General features: G+C 41.8%; 1 protein-coding gene across 3 annotated transcripts in view; it reads right to left on the bottom strand.

Moving 5' to 3' along the window:
* The window catches only part of MOV10L1 (Mov10 like RNA helicase 1), a 39,922-nt gene that overhangs the window by 4,071 nt on the left and 19,998 nt on the right, over positions 1–15,853 (bottom strand). The window contains exons 13-23 of one of the 3 annotated variants that reach the window (XM_077338279.1): positions 15,760–15,851; positions 14,279–14,337; positions 13,151–13,260; positions 12,037–12,130; positions 11,315–11,493; positions 10,560–10,706; positions 8,872–8,993; positions 6,004–6,103; positions 4,348–4,512; positions 3,757–3,930; positions 601–750 (exon numbers count right to left, since the gene is read on the bottom strand). In XM_077338279.1, coding sequence (XP_077194394.1) covers positions 601–750; positions 3,757–3,930; positions 4,348–4,512; positions 6,004–6,103; positions 8,872–8,993; positions 10,560–10,706; positions 11,315–11,493; positions 12,037–12,130; positions 13,151–13,260; positions 14,279–14,337; positions 15,760–15,851 — 1,392 coding nt within the window. The remainder of the gene's footprint in view (positions 1–600; positions 751–3,756; positions 3,931–4,347; positions 4,513–6,003; positions 6,104–8,871; positions 8,994–10,559; positions 10,707–11,314; positions 11,494–12,036; positions 12,131–13,150; positions 13,261–14,278; positions 14,338–15,759; positions 15,852–15,853) is intronic. The other 2 variants (XM_077338280.1, XM_077338281.1) reach the window with 2 other exon arrangements.

Raw genomic sequence — 15,853 nt, 5'->3', positions numbered from 1 at the left:
TGAAAAAACTACTTTTAAGTTGTCACATCCCTGAAGAAAAGGAAGATTCAAGAATTAAAGGAAGATTCCAATTGCATTATCTTGAATTAATTTCCTAGCACAATGGAGGTAATAAAAAGAGAAATAATCCAAGAACCATCATAGAAGATCAGCCTCACGGGCCACTGAGTCCAGCATACTCTTCCACACAATGGCCTGTGAGGTGTTCCTGGAGAGCCCAGGGACAGGGCATGGAGGCCATGCCCTCAAAAACCTCCTCAAAAACTGGATTTCAGAAAGTTATTACCCTTGAACAGAAATGTTCATTTTAATTACCATGGCTTATTGACAGACATATACTACATTTTAACGACAGCTAAACCAATGGTGATCACATTACAACCTCTAGTAACAAAGAGCAACCTCCCTGCAGATTTCTGCAAAAAAGCTCTTCTTGCCTGTTCTGAACCTACTGCAGAACCTCATTGGCTGTTCACGATTTCCAGCATTATGGGAGAGGCGTCTTTATCCACCACAGCATTTATAAGCTTCTCTTCTACTGCCAAGAACTGTCGGTTTAGTTTACGAAAGACAAAACCAGTCCATGGTGTCAAGCCATACCTGCTTACGATATGGTGTAATTACACCAATGTCTGCTTCTGACAAGGTGTGGCTGATCTTTTTAACAAGAAGGCAACAATAACGTATTATTTGAACTGCTTCTGTAGGATTGAACCAAGATGGATTGTGGCCTTCACGCATTTCATTGCCCTGCATTAAGATGGCAGAAAATACAACACGTCAAGAAGAAGAGCTGGTTTTTATACCCTGCTTTTCACTACTCAAAGGAGTCTCAAAACGGCTTACAACTGTCTTCCTTTCCTCTCCCCACAACAGATGCCCTGTGAGGTAGGTGGGGCTGAAAAAGCTCTGAGAAAACTGTAACTAGCCCAAAGTCACCCATCTGGCTGCACGTGGAGGAGTGGAGAATCAAACCTGATTAGAAGTTGCCACTCTTAGTCACTATACCACACTGGCTCCTGGAAACCAAGAGAACTTAAGAGCAGCCATGCTGGATCAGACTAATGGTCTGTCTAGTTTATTTTGGCTTCATTTTAAAAAGTACATCCTGTTTTCTAGTCCACTCTATGAGAAATCTAGACAATAAAACCCATTAAAGTCCCCTTAAAAAGCTTCATTTGAGTGACTACCTCACAGAAATGGGCTTTTGAAAGCACATTCCACAGCACCTGTCCACCTAGCTGATGAGCTGTGTCTGGCAAGGGCACTCTCATGCAGCCCACACAACTACTCCCATAACAGTGTCAGTGCTGTGACAAGGCACTGGTTGGTTTGGAGGTGGACAGGAACATCTTGCAACCCAATCAGCCATGCAAAAGAGTACAGGTAATCCACTGTAGCTTCGGATGTCAGAGGAACTGGTTGCAGGCCAGGAGCTCCTGGGCATGCTGCCAGGGATGGTGCAGGTAGCAAGTTCACCACATCTGCTATTCTCCATCAAAGGCTGCAGTGGTGGCAGGGCTTTGCATCTCTCCTTGCTCTCCAGCCGACAAGCCTTTACAGCTTATGCAGAAATAAGACCCCTGCCAAGCAATCTTTGCCATATACAGCTTAGGTGGCTCAGTAACATGTAAATATTTCTGGTACTGTATGTATTTTTGTGCTGGTCTTCAAACACAATAAATAATTCACTTCACAGCAGCACTCCAAGAGGTGGGGACCACAGAAGCTTCCTGCACTTCAGGTTTTCGCATTCTGTTTCAGAATAACTGTGCCATGCTCCCCCCCCCCTCAAAAAATGTTCCTTGTATTGAACTGCATCCTTTTTTATGTGAAAATTTGGAGTAGAGATGGGAGCTTTAAATGAGGTTGTGTTTCTCTTTGGATTGTACATAGACAGCCATAAAATAATGCTTCCTAGGAAAAAGATTACTGCTTAGTCATGGAGAATTGAGGATAGAAACAACATGGGCACAAGACTTTTAAGCTGCCAGCACTGGAAATGGTGGAAAAAGCTGAGCTGTCCACATGTACTGTTTCGAATCTTGTGACAATGTAACAGTAGTGATGGAAATAGACTAGCACTCATGAGAGATTCTTGTTTCTCTTTTTAGCCATTCACTGCTTGCAAAAGCTGGTAGCATCTTTCTCCATTATTAAACAATTCCAAGGACTAAATGCAGCTTTCATCTCCCTCCTTCCAGAAGACCAGGCAACAAACACTATTTGTGGTACAGGTCTTATTGGCCATGGCCATCTAAGTCTTACCATTTGTGTCCCCAAGAATGTTAATAGAGGAAATAAGTTATTTTAACCACTCATGTAATGATAACAAGATTGCTCTATCTAGTAAACTAAAAGCCACATTGACAGGAGAAAACTGATTGTTTTAAATGGTCTCAAGGAGATAGTAGACCAAGAGAATTTATCTGTTTGAATAATGGCGGCGGGGGGTGGTGGTGTTGTGAGTCTTATAGACTATTTTCTCACCTCTGCTGATTTGATTTGATTGATCTGGTAAACTATCCTGAAGTGGAGAAAACTATTGCTAGTAATAATATGCCCTTACTTCTACTAATCAGTTTGCCTAATGTTTGTTATGCCTAAAATAGTCATCCAATGCCCATCTGTCAAGATCGTACAACAAACAGCTGATTTAATGCTTGAGTGTAAGTGTAAAAAAAAGTCTGCTTTTGGGCCAGGTGGGGATGGGGAGAAGCATAAAGACAGGTCTTACTGAAGTCCAGCCTGGGAAACATGTCTCATTCACACCATCTTTTCACTTCTCCAAACTGATAGGTGATATGTCCTCTTCCAAAAGAAGCCTTTTAAAAGTGCTTCTTTTGAATTAAAATATAGCAATAGTATTTTATTGCTGTTCTTTTTCTTTGGTATCTCTAAATGTTTTTTTGTGTGTGTTTTGATACCTATGTCACACATGGTCTGACCAAGTTACAACAACATGTCACACCAGTCATAACTCACTTGGCACTCACTCCTGCCTTATCTTCAGGGATAGGGTGCTTTTACCAGAATGTCCTGATTATAGGAAGGATTCTGTTCTTAACACCTACCTTATCTTCAGCAACCAGAGTAAACCAAGTCTACCCCTCACAGGAAATAATGCTTTACAGTTTTAAAGGAATAAAGCACCAACTGTGATTTAAGGTATCAGGGCAATCTTTCAGTCTCACTCCTTTAACTCCTTATTTGATGTGTGTGTGGGGAAGGGGGGGACAACAAGATTGCCTTTTAATTATTAGGAGCATTGTCCTGATATTTCCAGAACAATCTTCTGATACAACAACAAACATTTAACTGTAATGAGAAGCATATGCTTTCTGACATGAAATTAAAATGGTAGTTTTTTTCCCTTGCACGCATTACAGCTATTGTAGTAGGCTGAACTCTTTTTGAAAGAAAGTAATAAGTGATAAGAAACTATACTGATTTTGTCTTTAAAAGTAATTTTTTTAAAGAAACAGCCAGAATCCAATCTCTAGTGCCTCTTTATTGCCCTCTAGTGGCCAATTGAATTAATGTTTTGAAATTGCTTAAAAGGTTTTCTGAAGCTTAGACAACAAAGCAGATTGCAGATACTCTTTTTACAGAAAATACCTATAATGTACATTCCCACTTATTCAAATTACATTGTATAAAAATGTGTCCACATAGCCTTGTGGGAATACTGTCCTGTACATGGGATCCATAAAGTCTGTCTATGATGAGTAATTTGGATAAAAGGCCTTTACGTACCCGCATTCCATGAAAAATTAGTGGAAAACCTTTCCTTGGCAACTTCTCCCACCCCAACAAAGAGTTTACTACTGAAGGATCAGCACAGACTTGTAGCTCCTTGTGGTAAAAGAGCTTAGATGGCACCGCAAGCAATGTAGCATGAGACCTGTAATTCTTCACTAGTTTGGTAACCTGCAAAGAAATTAAATCAAAAGTTGGTGAACAAAGAGCCTTGCTGAATCAGGCCAAAAAACTCCACCTATTCCAGTACCTTATTTCTTCATGTGAACAGCCAAATGCTTCTGGGAACAGGGGGCCTGATGTCTGGAACCCTGAGGCCACAATGCTAACTGGTGACTACATGTTTTCCAAAGATCTGCTGAGATCACTTACCTATTTTATTGTGTTTTAGATTGTGAAAAATCCAATACCAGAGGGTGGCAGATTTTTGTCTGCAGCATTTTGTCTCTGAAGACTAGTGAATAGCATAAGCTCTGTGAGGTGGCATCGAATTAAGTAGCTCTGCCTCCAGTAATCACATCACATCACATACTATAATAAATACATGACGCCATCAGCCAAGAAATCCAAATCAGCCACTGAACTTACCAATAGAGGATTATAGGACCCACAAGCACCAAAAGCATCCTCATCTCTCAAATACAGAGGCCGGGACATCAGTCTCTCCATCAGGGAGATGTTTAATCCATAAGCTGCAGCAAGCCTAGATTTTATGACTGGGCCTAGCTGCATTGGATCACCCGAAAGTATGATCTGAAATTAGAAATACTTTTTTTCTGCATGGAAGTTCGCATCAAGAATTTAAACTAAAAATATGCTAGTTTGTGCCTTAACCAAACACAGGAACCAAGAGTGAGTGATGCTGCTTAATACCGTTCTTGTTTACAGAAAGAATTTATAGCATGCACTCAAGAACAAGGTATCAAATGCGGATGAGGAGTTGAAAGAAAACCGCAGAAATTAATTGGACACAAAAATGTGTGAAAGCATTTTTGCTCAGGTGAAACCACTGGGGTTTCTAGCCCAGTATTATCTTCCTTGAGAGCAGGTTTCCAAAGCCTCTGCAGATGCCCTTCCCCCCGATCTATTATCAAGATCTTTTGTTTCTGTACCTGGAGATACAGAAACTGAGGGCCATTCCGCACGGGGATCCATGTTGCAAATTGTTTGCGGAACGAAAAATCACCATTTTAAATAGTGGAATTCGTCATTATGCATATCTGCCTTTGTAGTGGAATCCAGTTGCGTTTCTATCGTTTCCCACAGGTTTCCGGTCTCGGCAAAAATCGCTAGCCAGGAAGCGATATTGCTGAGCTGTATCCTGCCCCTGGCCGTCAAGCAGCCAATGGGCGGTCGTTATCATGCTCCCAAACAGCCCCTTTCCCTTTAAGGATGGTTAAAAAAAACACACACACACACACACGTTGCAACGAATCTGCGTTGATTCGTTGCAACGGAGAGACCCATCCAGCTAGCAGGTGGTGTTTGAGCTGCCGTTTCATCGTTGCCATGCTCCCCCCCCCGAGTGAAATCCCCCCCCCTCACAGGCGTGATTTTCGGCCGAAAATAGTGTGAAAAATAAAGGGAAAATAAACCAGCAAACGGGCCTCTGTGTTGCTTGTGCTTGGTGACTTTAAACAGAGGGACTGCAGCCGGGGAAGCCTCGCTGGGTAAACGAAGGCTCACCGGTGCGTTGATCTCCGCTCGCTCGGAGAAAAAAAAATGGCAATCGCTTCGCCGGAAGATCAGAGGAGAGAGCCAGGGGGAGGGACTTTGCAGAAACCGCAACAATGGTAACGCACAGAACTTTTCCGTTAGTGTTGCAGGTTGGTTGCAGGAGTGTAGCGCTTTCCGGAGGGTGAATCCACTTTTTGGGATTTCCCTGAAAGCGCTACAACGAAGCGCTTTTTGCGGATCGGTTTCAGGAGTGTTGCAGATTGTCAACGACGTTGTGCATAACGGCAAAACTGTAGCGATTTCAATTAGTAACCATTGTGCTATTTTGGACGAATGCGGAACGGCCCTGAATCTGTGAAAATATTTAATACACTGCACCAATGTGATGATAACATGGGCATCTATCAATTCTGCACTTTTATTTAAATCAGCAGTACACAAGTAAGGTCTTTGCTTCATAGAAACACAGTTTATTTCACAGAGAGACTAAAAATTAGAAAAGTTGCAGCTGGAATGAAATTCAAGAAAAACGTTGTTTGATTTGATTACATGGTAGAGAATACACACCTGCCCGCTGTTTTCAGAAATCAGCCCCAATGGGATTAAACATTCTGGCTCACTTGCCTGGCCTGCTTCATCCACAAATACGTGTGTGAAGTGTCCAATCCTAGAGTTACAGAGCAAAAGTTGAAACCATTCTGCTGCCGCATGGTGCTATCTGAGTCAACAAATAACAAGCAACATACAGAACACAGTAGTTCAATACTGCTCCTGGTTTTACATGTTACCAGATCTCTACACATAACCCACAATATCCCAGTGTTATTTTATATGTTTCAACATGGAAAAATGTCTGGTCACCATGGCTTCAGGGTATACCATCTTCCAACACAATATTTAACAAAATTTCACACCACCTATACTTCTTATTGTTACCCATCCTAAGTCAGCAGGGAAGGGTGGGCCATAAAAATATTATTATTATATCCACCTGTACTACCTCCAAGAGGCTCTGGTGGAATCAACATCTTTCATTTTCTTCCTGGTTTTAGAATGAGCTTAAATATCCCAACACATTCCACTCTTAGGTACAACAAAGTGATAAAACAGAGGTTTAATCTTTCTGTTTTTACTTCTGATCTTCCTCCAGAGAGCTCAGAGCAACATACATGGTTTCTCTTCCTTTGTTACTTGTTATCTAGTGTGTGAAGGGCACAGACAGTATCTCTCATCTCGTCTGTAATAACTTCACCATGTTACAAATACTTTCATATTCACAGGTACGTTTGTTCACTGGTGCCTGTATCACTTTTTTTAAAAGCAAAAAGGGCCTAACTACAGTGATCCTTTCATCTGTTTCTTCCATCTGTTTCTTGACAATACAATCTAGAGGGTCTTAAATGGGAAAAAAAACAGGTGCTCCCTAGCAATGAACTATGTCAAGCAACCAGTCTCAGGAATGGAAATTGGGTTGCAGTTTCTAGGTCCTGTCTTATCTCACAGGGGTGGCCTGCAGCAAGTAGCTTCACAGGTTAACGGCACACCAAAGTAGGGCTGCTAGGGACTTGTGGGAAATACTCTATTAAGGATCTAATTACACACCCACAGCCTGCTGTGGAAAGCTGGACCAGACCATTCCCCAGAGAGGGGCAGGATCAGCATGTGGAGAGCTATCTCCACTCTCATTCCTGCTTCTCAAAGATACCTATAAAGAAGCTTTCCTCCATGGCAGAATTTATCCATCAAGATACAGATAACAAGCACTTAGCACGAGCCTTAATGACTCTTCTGATCAGGCTACGGAACAAAGCAATAGACACACACAGAGACAGGGTGAAGATCCGACAGAGCTCTTGGTTGTTCTAAGCTAGTCCTTCATTGCTGTCTTCAGACAAGGCTGAGAGATACATTTGTTTTTGAGAGAGGCAGGCTGATGTTTAGTTCTTAGACAGAAAAGCAAAGATGATTTAAAAAATGGCTGTGCTCACGACTGTGCAGGTCAAAACAAAACGAAAATGCTTATTTATATTCTTCTCCTCATGTGGAGAAGGGATACTATAATCAGTAACTGCATGTGGAATTCACAGATAATGCAAGTGATGCTACAGTGCATAACAGCAAAACCTAGGTGTCCCACTGGGAGCCGTGGAACAGGTTCTTTTGAAACTGAGTGGATGGGATTAGAGAAAGGCAACGGCTCAGTAGCAGAGTATTTGCTTGGCATACATAAAGTTCCAGGATCAACCTTCCGCATCTCCAGGTAAGAGAATCAGAGAAGAGGTAATGCAAAGACCTCCACATGAGAGCGGCTGCTTTTCGGAGAAGGCAGTACTGACTCTGATGAACCATTCATTGTATGTCAACATTATTATGAGTATCATTCCAATAAACTTCATTAGTACATAAATCTTAAATTGGTTTGAATATATATTTCTTCCATAACTGAATATTTCAGCTCAGACAGTTCTTGTTTTTGGGACATAAAATTAACTTCGTGGCGGTGGAAAGTACTGTCAAGTCACAGCCAACTGAGAGGGAACCCTTCGGGTTTTCAAGGCAAGAGACAAACAGAAGACAGAGTTGGTGCTGGTAGTCTCCCATCCAAGTACCATCCAAGGCTGATGCTGCTTCACTTCTTTGACGGGAGAAGATTGGGCTAGCGTGGGCCATGCAGGTCAGGGCAAAATTAACAATGGGTACCTTTTAAAATACTGGTTAGGAAATGTGATCACTTAAAACATGCTAATCAGTTAATACTTGATGTAGTTAGTGGTCAAGAGTGGCGGCCTATAATCCGGAAAACCAAATTTCATTTCCCACTCCTCCATATGCAACCACAGCTGGATGACCTTGGGCCAGCACAGTTCTCTCTGAGCTCTCTCATCTCCACCTACCTCACAGATCGTCTGTTGTGGGGAGAGGAAGGGCAGGCGATTTTAAGCTACTTTGAGACTCCTTTGGATAGTAAAAAGCAGGGTACAGAACCCCAGCTCTTCTTCTGCTTTATGGCGTTCAGCAATTTCCCAGAAAATCTAGAACTCTCCAAATACACAAGTCCCCTTTTGATCAATAAGAAGAGAACCCCAGAATGGTTCTGCAGGTTCCCCTCTGCTTCCTCTGCTCCAGATAATCGAATAAGTCCGTGAAGGGTCAAATGGCACAGTAAACAGGAGATTTTAAATACCCTCTCATAATGTGAAGCATTAATGTGAGGAGGTGGTCTGAAGGAGGAAACAAATGTTAAGAAAATGCATGCTGAAATATTAGGTGGTAGAAAAGGTATAATGCAAGCTACTGGGTCCGAAAGACAGAAGCCCGCAGTTTTGACTCCTTAGTTATCCTCTGTTTAGGGAAGAGCTGCATAGCAAGACCCTTCCATTTTTATGTCCCAGATCTGTTCCAGGTATTTCATCCAAACACACATTCAACATATACCTTACTCCTATTTGGTAGAACATGCCAGCACTGCAGCATGTGACGACAATTATCCTGAACAGAGATGCTTGCCTAATGTCTTCTCCATCTTTGCAGTAATACTTTATTACATCACTCAGGCCCTGAAAATATACAAGCCATTTGTTCTTCATTTATAACATTCTAAAATTAATTACAGTGATAGCAGAACACTGAAAATCAAAATATCCTTTTAAAGATTGAAAAGATGTTGAGTGCTTTGTATTTGTGAAGGACCATATACTTGATTTTGGTCCCAGTAATCACACGTGGTATGAAAACAATTTGGAGCTATTCTGAGTGAGCGACAAGTCAAAAGGGGCTGCTGCTGGAAACTGAATCTTGTTGCCTCATTTGCTCTATATATTCACACAGATCTCTACACTTCTATGTAGTTTTTAAAAAACTTTTATGTTGAATTGGTTAACATTCTTCTTTTGTACTCGCTGCACACCACTTTTTAGTGAAGAAAGCCTATGTATATTGGACTGTCCACCACTAACTTTTCTAAGAACAACCTTGCCTATGCTAAAGCAAAGTTTCGATTCCAATTTTAGGTCTACAATGTCAGGACTACAACTACATTATACATCTGATCCTATGGGTGTCCCATCCTATCAGCATACATATTTGGGGAATTCTGTGCTCACAATTTAATCCAAGGGAATATGGAGGCCCAATGGGACCATGGCATGCTTCCTCAATGTGAAATGGCTCTGGGGAATATTGGCTCTATTGGGGAAACTTGGGCATAGCCCAACGGAGAAAATGTTGGGCCCTTAGGAATGTTTTGGATCAAGCAGGAAGGTTTAAGGCTCTTCTCCCTGTATGCTTCATTTCTGATCTGTGTCAAGCCCCTATGGTAGCTGGGAATTTAGTTTCAAGTACAGAACTTCCAGTGCCTGGCTGCTAAAAGCACCTGGGAACAGTGAGTGTATCATGTAATTTAGGCCATTAGTCCTCTTTTTCTGCAGGAGCCTGAACTCCCAAGCATACTCTTCCACAAACTGTTCAGCTCTGAGGATACCATGCCTCCTTGTCCCACTGGACAAGAACTGCACTTTCCATTTCTCCATTCAGTCACCCCCAGCCCCCACCCCAAATGGCTGGGTGACCTGGAACAGTTTATCTGCATGAGTGAGATCCACAATTATCAGGGGTACCACAGCAACTATTTGTTTGTTCAATGCATTTTACATACAAAATGGTTTAGAGTTGGTTCAAAAGCAAGCACCAAATACTGTATGTTAGGGCAAAAGAATCGGTATTGAAGAATACAGGTAACAAATGTTCATAGGAAGGCTACCTTGAGCTGTACTGACATGGTCAATGCCAAATGTACTGGCTTCTCTCCCCCAGACTGAATTTAGGGGAAATGGTTTATTGGATTGGAGCCATATTTACAAATAACTGATTGGCTGACCCTTGCATTGATCACCAATCACCTAGAGTGAAAATTGTTTTATAAATTATAAACTCTTAAATGTTTGTTCATTTTAACATGTACATTCTTGAAGAGCATAAAAAATCCATGCAGCCTACTTGTTATGTACAGGAAGGTGCAAATACATCCATAGGATCAGCAGTATAATGCAGTTGTAGTCCTGATGAAGCTGGCTACTAAAGCAATTCAGATAGAATGAAATAAAAAAGAACAAGGTCAGCTTTACCTCTTCATTTCTGCTGGAAGCATTCACCCTGACCATAGTTCCATGCCTTAACATATTGCTTTCATGAAGTCGTAAACAAATCAGATCTGTTGCGCTGTTCGATGGTGCACACACTAGGATTCGGCTGTCTGGTAAATTGTAATGGATCTAAAATTTTAAAGGAAAAGATGCATGACGTTTTTCCCTACAGTTGTTCCATTTCCTAGGACTATCCTGTTAAGCGTAACACATTAGTACACAAAACAAGGCCTAGATCAAGGTTTTCTGTGATGTTATAAGGGAAGCATCTACCCTTTAAACAAAGTAGACAATTCTCAGAGTATTATTTCCCCCTTTTTAAAAATCACTGGCTATTTGAACATCTCTGTAAAGAGAGATTGGAGCTACTACTGGATTACATAAGCATAACATTTTCTTATCTACACAAAAGTAGTTCTTAGATGACTGATTCTGGTCTACAAAAAAATGCTTTCTAGCAACATCATTTCTCAAGCAGAAGACCTGCTTCTCTTCAAACCAGTTCTATCTGAATCAATACTACTGTAAATATTCCTATTCCAAAATTATTTTATGGTGGACAAAGCAAATCACAAGCCCCATTTTTCTTCTCACAACCCCACTATTGTAGACAAGGTCATAGGATTGCTTTCCCCCTTCTTTTAAAATAATTTTAAAAAATCATTTAGAACTAAGATTAAATGACTGAATGAGAGAAGAGTTATGATTTAACTAATAAGTCTGATACTAATTTTTACCTGCAAAATTGCTTCAATTACTGTTACAGTTTTTCCAGTTCCAGGTGGTCCAAAGATAATATAAGGCATGGGCCGGCATTCACCACTAAGTATCCTTTTCACTGCTAGTCTCTGATGCTCATTCAGCAGAGGATTGAAGACATCATGGTTCTTTGGATGAGAAGCTGCTGTGCCATTCTCTATATTAAAAATAACTTATATTTAGAACATTCGCTAACCTGATTTTAGGTTTTCCTAGGCCCACCAAATAGCCAACAAAATATTCACCTCACCCAATACAATATGAATCAAACTGATTAGCAAGGCAGCGAAACCAAGGCGCCCACATCATCAGGGGAGGACTATAAAAGAGTAGCAAGAAATCAGGTTCCTTTAGAACAATCTATATTTGATTTTTTAATTGTACTCTTCCTCCAAGTAGTTCATGAATGCATATATGGATCTCTCCTCCTCCAATGTATTCTCACAGTAGCCTTATAAAATTATTTAGGCTGAGAATGACAGGCCTGAGGTCATTGTGCTTCACGACTAAATGAATATTTGAGCCTTGGATTCACCAGCCAATTGCTCAACACTGTCCCTGGTATTTGAGAGCTCACAATACACCCAGTTACAGAAGAGCTTCTAAAATGCATATACAAAATGATGTAATATTTGTTATGCCAATAAAGGTGTCTTGAGTCTTGGAAAAATAAAGCAAGCATTAAATGTTATCTACATACTTGTCTGTGTGGCAGCAGTAATCATGTCAGGCATCATGGCCACCATGTTCGTCTTTGGGAATCTTTTTGGGTTAGCATTTAGCTCCTTCTCATTCTGAAAACAGCATAGGGAAAATGCAATCAACATCAACATTTGTCACGTTAAAACAACTGCCATTGTTAAAGCTTTGCTGTAAAAGTAACAACTGGACAACAGCAAGTAGAACTTATTCTACATGCTGTTGTCCAGTTCACCTGCACATTCTAAACCACATTCAAACTGCTTTCTACATGTAACACTGCTTGAAAAGAGATGGAAAAAAGAATTTGGATTGAAGAGAGAGGCACAGGCCTTGTTTTTTTTTCTTACAATAACACAGTGAGCTGAAATGCTGAATGGGACAGCAGGCTCCAGGATCAACATTCTACAGGGCCTGCAAAACAGCGTTCTTCCACCAGGATAATGGTTGAGGCCATGACTGTCTGGATATTAAACGTCCCTCCCTACTTCCCCTTGGCTCAGTGGAGAGGAGGGTATTTAGGAGGATAGGTATAAGGGTACTGGTTTTAACTGTATTATTATTGCCTTAAACTACCTTAGCCTGCTTACAGGGAGGAGCAGGACAGAAATCATCAAATAAATAAATGAACACAAAACTGTTTTGAGTTGGTTCCAAACAGCAGCATGACACAGCACTTACGTTTTTCAAAATTAGCAAGAAACCTTATTCAATGTTTTGGTGCTCATCATTTTGACACTTAAAGCAGTGGTCCCCAACCCGTGGCCCGCGGCCCGGTGCTGGGCCGCAAAGGCCTTGGCGCCGGGCTGCAGCTCCCTCTCCTCGCCCCCCCTGCAGTAAAAAACTTCCCAGGCCGCAAGCTTGCGGCCTGGGAAGCTTCTTATTGCGGGAGAGGGGGGAAGAGGGAAACAGGGCTGCGGCCGCACATCGCGCATGCGCCATACGCAGCCGAAATCGCGCATACGTGAATGCGCGGAAGTGCCGTGCATGCACGATTTCGGCCGCACATGCGCGGGCGGGCAGTTGCCCGTCCGGTCCCCAGCCTCAAAAAGGTTGGGGACCACTGACTTAAAGTAATAAGCAAAATTAGCAACATACTGGTGGCAGCAGTTTACCTCATCGCCTTGTGTGGCACTCGGCCTTTCAGCACCACCTGGACACTCTGAATTACACCACTGCATGACTACTTGAGGAGACTGCATTGCAAGACTGTCTGGAAATAAAACTGAAAAGGCCAAAAGAACAGGATAGTGTGTCATTCTGAACTGCAGCTGAATCAACATTCAGTTATAGAAGTAGAAAAGGTTGGTTCTTAATCTTTAGCCTCAAAAAGATCAATCCGTGCCTTTCTGAATGAACAAATGCAGAAACATACTGAAACGCTAGCACTTTAGCATGTTAGTTGTTATTCTTACAAGGAAATTATTTCAGACAAATGCCTTCTCAGGTGAAAAAAGTGTTTGGGTGAGGGGAGATTATGCCTCATGCCAGATTTACAGTAGTCCTGTTCATGAGTAACTGTAAATATATGTACAGTGCATAATTCCCATGTTATATTCACCATACGTACAGCAGCTCATGTGGTTGGAACTGCAGGTACTGACAGTTTCATCTGTAAAGTGAGGGAGTGTGGTGGTTGTTTCTTACAAACAGATGTATGCACATATATGCAGATTGTATGTGTGTTCACTAAAAGGGCTAGCACTTCCAACATACATGGTATCGGGAACACTTGGATATAGTCCAGTTAGAAAATTTCCATAGTTCTGACGTGTTTATATGGAGGAGCCAGAAGGAAAAGATTTATAGGCAGATTGGGAGAGAAAGAGCAAGTAGGGCAGGAATGTCCTGAAGATGGCATAGCATCCAATTGCCCTCAAGCCATATACTTAACAACAAATTTAAACATTCCTCTCTACGTATGTCAACAAGCCTATCAAGATTTAGCCCAGACCATGCAAGATCCTAACTGATCAAAAGGCTGAAGATTCCCGTTCCAGAGGAGCTCTGAGTCAACTCCCTTTCTCCTGGTCCAAGATTATTACCTCTAAGAAGTTGACACATCAGTCAAAAGTGTTATTTCAGTGGCATCACTAGCACCACACACAACGGTTTGCCTTCTGAACTGAGTGGGCTATGGGGTAGCCCTTAGGCAGAAGTAGTTTAAAGTAGCCTCCACATGGTGGCAGTTTGTTTGGAAGAGGCTGGGTCTTTCATTCATTAGAGGGGAAGACTTGCCTTACCCTTTTCTCGTAGATGGATGGCTTGTTCTACAGCAAAATGGCACCTCCTGGTAGTAGCCCTATCAAGAGATCAGAACCAAAGCTAGAACTAGAGTTTCCAGAGCTCACAACAGTGATGGTGTGCATAATCAATGTATTTGAGCTAGTTCTGAATTGACAAAGACACAAATGCCAGTTTGGTGTAGTGGTTAGGAGTGTGGACTTCTAACTGGTGAGCCGGGTTCCATTCTGCGCTCCCCCACATGCAGCCAGCTGGGTGACCTTGGGCTCACCATAGCACTGATAAAGCTGTTCTGACTGAGCAGTAATATCAGGGCTCTCTCAGCCTCACCCACTCCACAGAGTGTCTGTTGTGGGGAAAGGGAAGGTGACTGTAAGCTGCTTTGAGCCTCCTTTGGGTAGAGAAAAGCGGCATATAAGAACCAACTCTTCTTCTTAAGCCAAATTTTTTTGTTCAACCATTTCTCATAAGTAGATAAAGACAATTGTACAAGGTACTGTCCAACTTTTCTTTAAAATGGATTAAGCTGTACTACATTTAAAGGTAAAGGATAACAAAAGGTCTTCTAAATTAGGACGATCTTATTTTAGGGAAGATTTGCCATCTTTATGTACAGTGGTACTATAATATTAACTAGAACAAGGCCACCAACACTACTCTGCACATGGAAGCCTTAGCTGTCATGGATTCTTCTTCTTCCCCCGCAAAATCCTTCAAGTTCACCACATTTGCCCCCCCCCATTCACAAAGAGATATTAGAGCAGACTTTCTTAACAGAGCTTTCATGAAACCCTGGGGCTTCTCAACGGTTCCAGAAGGGTTTCCTGAGCAGGTGGGAGTTAATTTTTAATTTTAAAATATTATTGGGCAATAGTACCATATATGGTTATGTCAACCTCCCTCCACCCAAAATGGGCAATTATAGGCCTGGAGGGGCTGGGAGGGGGAGTAATAAAAATCCCTGCTGTCTAGGCTCATCACATGTGGTAGTGACAGGAGTTCAGAGAGGTAAATACACTAATTTAAGCTTAACTACAAGGGAGCGGTGTGGCAGGGAGCAACAGAGCAGCGGATGCCTGCCCCAGACTGCTCCCGGTCAAGCCAAGTAGGCTGCTGGACCATTTCTGGCATTGGGGGATGGGGGTGTGTGATGGAGCATGAGGTCACAGCCATTGTGAGTGTGTGATGTCATTTCTGGTGACATGTGACTTCTAGGGGCATGGCAGGGAAGTTTGGCCTGCTGACACCTCTTCAGGGGTAACTTGAAGCCTGAAAAATATTTCAGGGGTTTCTCAATGGTAAAAAGTTTAAGAAAGGCCGCATTAGAATAACCTCAAAACAACCTAGAAAGGTTATTGACTTTTTCTCTTTACAACACACAAAATTGAAGGATTTAGAATGAGCTTCCCAAGTTTTCTCAACTGCATATATGTGTACCATAAAACAACCTACATATAACAGTAAAGTTTACAGTGCATACCTACTAAATGTAAACTCCACATCCATGGGTTCATTATTATAAATCTGTTCAAATTCTGGATTAAGCCTTAGAGTAACTTCTTCTTCATGAATCT

Source organism: Paroedura picta, chromosome 5, assembly GCF_049243985.1.
Source record: "Paroedura picta isolate Pp20150507F chromosome 5, Ppicta_v3.0, whole genome shotgun sequence".
Taxonomy (NCBI): domain Eukaryota; kingdom Metazoa; phylum Chordata; class Lepidosauria; order Squamata; family Gekkonidae; genus Paroedura; species Paroedura picta.
This window is presented reverse-complemented; position numbering and strand designations above follow the sequence as displayed.